Consider the following 4,523-nt stretch of genomic DNA (forward strand, 5'->3'; position numbering starts at 1 on the left):
CTCTTCCTTAGGGGGTAATGAAGCTGCAGAATACGGCTCCCCAGAGTTAAGTTTCTAAAGCATTTTTTTTTCTTTGCTTTTGTTCTGTTTTAGTTTGTCTTTATTTGTCTGGTTTTTGGTGGTTGGTAGGTTTGTTTTTGTACATAGTCCCTTGGTCCCCAGGAGATTTTGACAAGTGTCTCTGGTCAAAAACAGTTCATTTCCCTACTCTTCCCGAGTCTCCCCCCCCCCCCCACCCTAACCCCCAGAACCAATCTGCTCCTCTGAACCCCTCCTCCAGCCTCTGTCTTCCTTCCCCCAAACTCCCCTCTCACCCAAATATCCCCCCTTTCCCCCCGCGCCTGGCTCTCGGGTGTCCACACCCAGCACCCCAGTCCGCTTCTCTGGGGAGGGTAAAGGGCAGGGAGAGCGGAGAGGGGGTGGAGGAGAGTGCGCTCGGAGGGACTCCCCAGATGCAAGCAAGGTAACGGACACTCCAGATCTAGGAGGAAACGGGCTCAGGGAAAGGCCCCCCAAAGCCCCTTGGGCTCCCGCTCTGCCCCGCCCTGCACCTCCCACTCCCCCCTCAGTAAGTGGCGGAGAACTTCATCCGCTTCTGCTTCTGTCTCTGGTTGCAAAACCACACCCGCACCACGTTCTTTTTGAGGTCCAGTTTCTCGGCGATGGCGGCGATCTTCTCGGAGGAGGGCCGGGGCTGTACGGCGAAGTAGGCCTCGAGGGAGCGCTTCTCCGGCGCCGCGATGGAAGTCCGCTTGCGCTTCTTCTCGCCGCCGTTGAAGAGCTCGGGCTTGTTCATTTTCTCGCGCTGCGCGCCCTCGGCCTCCTCGAGCCACGCCTGCAGGATGGGCTTGAGCGCGATCATGTTGTTGTGCGAGAGCGTGAGCGACTCGAACCTGCAGATGGTGCTCTGGCTGAGCGAGCCCACGCCCGGGATCTTGAGGTTGGCCAGCGCCGAGCCCACGTCGGCCTGCGTCACGCCCAGCTTGATGCGCCTCTGCTTGAAGCGCTCGGCGAACGCCTCGAGCTCGCGCGGGTCCGTGTCCGAGTCGCAGATGGACGCCAGGCCCGCCGCGCCCACCACGGCCGCCGCCGCCGACGCCGCCGCCACCTGCCCGGCCGCCGCCGCCGCCGCCGCCGCCGCCGCGCCGTGGTGCGCCGCCGCCGCCACCAGCCCGGGGTGCGGCAGCCCCGACGGCATGTTCATGGCGGCCGCCGCCGCCGGGTGCGACAGGTGGCCCAGGCCGTGCATGTGCGGGTGCGGGTGCGCCGAGCCGCCGAGCAGCCCGCCGCCCGGGCCGCCGCCGCCGCCGCCCGGGCCGCCGCCGCCGCCGCCGCCGCCGGGGCCGCCGCCGCCGGGGCCGCCGCCGCCCCCCGGGCCGCCGCCGCCCCCCGGGCCGTCGTGGGCGCCGCCGCCGCCGCCCGCCGCGCCCGCGCCCCCCGCGCCGGCCATGAGCGCGAGCGAGGGCGACGAAATGTGGTCCAGCAGGTCGCCGGGCTCGAGCGCCTGGTGGTGGTGGTGGTGGTGGTGGTGGTGCGCCAGCGGCACGGTGGACGTGGACGTGCATGGCACGCTGTTCATCGTGTGGTACGTGGCGTCTGGCTTGAAAGGGTGGCTCTTGCCCTGGGACACGGCGATGTCCACGGCCGCCAGCGCCTCTGCCCGCGCCAGCAGCGTTTCGTCTAGGCTGGCGAAGAGGTTGCTCTGCAGCTGCAGGCGACACAAACCAAACCAAAACAACAAACAAACAAACACACACACAAAGCCACAAAACGGAAGGGGGAAAAAAAAAAAAAAGAAAAGCAAAAGCGCAAAACAAAACCACACACAAGCCGGAGAGCACGAGCAGAGGGCAAACCAAACACAAAGCAACCGAAATAACAACAAGGGAGGTGGGGACAGTGGAGACCGGGAAAGACGCAATAGGAAGCACATTGGGGACAAGACAGGGGGGAGAGAGGAGAAGGGACGTGAGTGTGGGAGAGAGGCAGGTGCAGGGGAGAGGGGGACACGAGAACACATTCCGGGAACCGGCGTGGGAGACCAAAAAGGAGGGGGGGGGGAGAAGAAGAAGAAGAAGAAGAAGAAGAAGAAGAAGAAGAAGAAGAAATGGAGATGTAACTCGCAGCTGGGGACCCGTGTCACGCACCCGAGCACGCACAGAGGCCGCCTTTCCGAGGCGTGAAATTAACGGAGAAAGTGGAGGGAAGTCGAGAGTCATGGCCCCAGCGCTCCGCTCTCTGATCGCAGGCGCCCGACACAGAGGCAGAGGCGACGGGTACACGACAGTAAGCGCCACCGGACAAGACATGCCTCGCGGCGGGATTCCTCTAAAAATCCCTGCCCGCAAATCCCCGCACCTGGACCTGTGCGCACACCGGCACCCGACATGCAGTGTCTCGGAGACGGGGAGGGGGCAGGCGCGCGGGCCGGGGCCGCGGGCGTGGGGCGCTTACCGGCGGCGTGGGCAGGCAGGCCCGCCGGATGGCCTCAGAGCTGGAGTGCAGCGACGGGTACTTGTGCTCAGGGAGGGTGGGATGCATGGCAAAGTGAGGCTGCTTGCTGTTCATAGACATCATCTTGATGGCTTGGCATGTAAATCCACAAACACTCCGAAAGTCTGCGGGAAAGTGCGCACGCCGGCTCCCCCAGCCTCCCTTCGGAGGCTGCAGCCGCGGCGGCTGGCGGCGCGGAGGCGGCGGCCGCGCCGGGGGCTGCTGCTGCTGCTGCTGCTCCTCTGCTGCTGCCGCCGCTGCCGCCCGGCGCTCCCTTTGACCGTGCAGAGCGCCGCGCACCGGCCTCGCGATCCCACTTCTCCTAGAGCTCTAGCCCCGCGCGCCGACGGGATGCACTCCTCTTACACCTGAGCCCCACTTCTCGCGGCCGGTTCGGGGAGCTCTCGCGAGAGCTCCCGGCCCCGCCGCGCTGACAGGCATCAGCTGTCTCTGTCTGTCTGACGCGCGCTCGCTCGCTCGCTCGCTCTCCGCGGCGCCGTGCGTCTGCGCGCGCGCGCGCTCGCCCGGCCGCGGCAGGCGCTTGGGAGCCGCTCTTATAGTGACCACCGGCAAGGACAGCGCAGGTGATGCACCTGTAGCTAGCCGGGCATGCGCACTGCACGCCTCACCTTTCCCACCGCGGCTCTGGCAAGATCGAGAGGGCTGGCTATTGTCTCAGGGTACGCACCTTTCAGGGGGAGGAAGACGAGATGCTCGAGATGCTCGCAAGCCCCTTGGTGCTCTCCCTCTCTCAAACTCTTCCCCCGTCTCCTTCGCGGGCCCTGAATATATGCGCAGTACTCAGGCACACCTCCACCCCGGGATGTCTAACAAGCTGTTATATAATGTATACAGCTGGATATTTGTATGTTAAATTATGCCCGCGCATTCCTCTGTATACGGTATAAATAACAACACAGAAATGCAGAAGATGCTGTCTTTTGCTGCAAGAACCTGTTTCTTTCAAGGTTTATAAATAGGTTCCTGGAGAATAATCGCGGTGACAGACATTTGTTTGAAGCAGTCAGACGCTATTGATTTCCATATAATTTAATTTCCTCTGCATACTTTGTTGTTGTTGTTGTTGTTGTGAATATAACTGTGTCAGGCACCGACAGTGACAGCCACTTAGGAGCCACAAGGAGCGTGTGCTTTCTACTAGGGAACCGCTGTTGAAATGAAACTGTGCATTTCTCTTATTGTTTGTCTCCTTTAACCGTGTACAAACCCACATTTCAAACGAGCTCCGGGTGATCTGAGGCTTCTAGTAATCAAAAGGAAAAATAGTGAACAGGGTGTTGTTGGGATCCTTTCCTCTCCTCAGCAAGTACACACACACACACACACACACACACACACACACACTTTATGCTGGATACTCCGGGAAAAGGAACTCACTTCAGAGAAAAAAATAATAAGATGTTGAAAAGAGAACTTTATTTTCTCTCCCATTGTTTTTGCTTTCTTTGCCTCTTATCTCTATATACACATATATTCTTCTCCAATAGGGGACAGGATCAAGCCAGTTTATAGGGAAGTGTGATTAAAATATTAATTCAAACCAATTTGAAAGAAAGAAACCTAAGCTCTGGTCCGGACTTTATTTTTTATGTATTCTCTTATTGTGAAATCAAAACCTAAGAAGAATGAATCAATTAGCCAACCTGTTTTATGGCCCTTGTGTGGCAGGCAGATCAAGGGCCTCCCAGGAGAACCACAGTTCAGGTGCCAAGTCCCCAGGGACACAGAGCTTGCCCCGGGTGATAATAACAGCCCAGATGTTATCACATCTGTGGCAAGAGAGCTGGAGAGCGGCGAGAGGCTACTTATGGGAGGCAGAGATCAGATAAATAATCTTTCTGGTCTCTTCCACACCAAAGAGGACTGTATTTTCACCAAAGAACAGATCTCATTTCAATAAACCTCAGTTGCGAATGTGTGGATCTTTTCTTAGGATAAACGTGTCCATATTTAGCATACCCACTCAATGCTCAAATTCCAAGAAGAGCCCACAGGCGTCACCATGGCTT

The 4,523-nt window shown here is 59.1% G+C and overlaps 1 protein-coding gene across 1 annotated transcript; it reads right to left on the reverse strand.

The window, feature by feature from the left end:
- Window positions 1-319: 319 nt before the first annotated feature.
- Window positions 320-2,910, reverse strand: POU4F1 (POU class 4 homeobox 1). Its single transcript, XM_025441206.3, has 2 exons — window positions 2,455-2,910; window positions 320-1,708 (listed from the first exon to the last, which is right to left on the reverse strand). Exons 1-2 carry the CDS (start codon window positions 2,575-2,577, stop codon window positions 566-568), a joined length of 1,266 nt encoding a protein of 421 aa, XP_025296991.1. The 5' UTR covers window positions 2,578-2,910; the 3' UTR covers window positions 320-565.
- Window positions 2,911-4,523: the final 1,613 nt, after the last annotated feature.

The sequence above is a fragment of the Canis lupus genome, chromosome 22 (genome assembly GCF_003254725.2).
Source record: "Canis lupus dingo isolate Sandy chromosome 22, ASM325472v2, whole genome shotgun sequence".
Classification (NCBI taxonomy): Eukaryota; Metazoa; Chordata; class Mammalia; order Carnivora; family Canidae; genus Canis; species Canis lupus.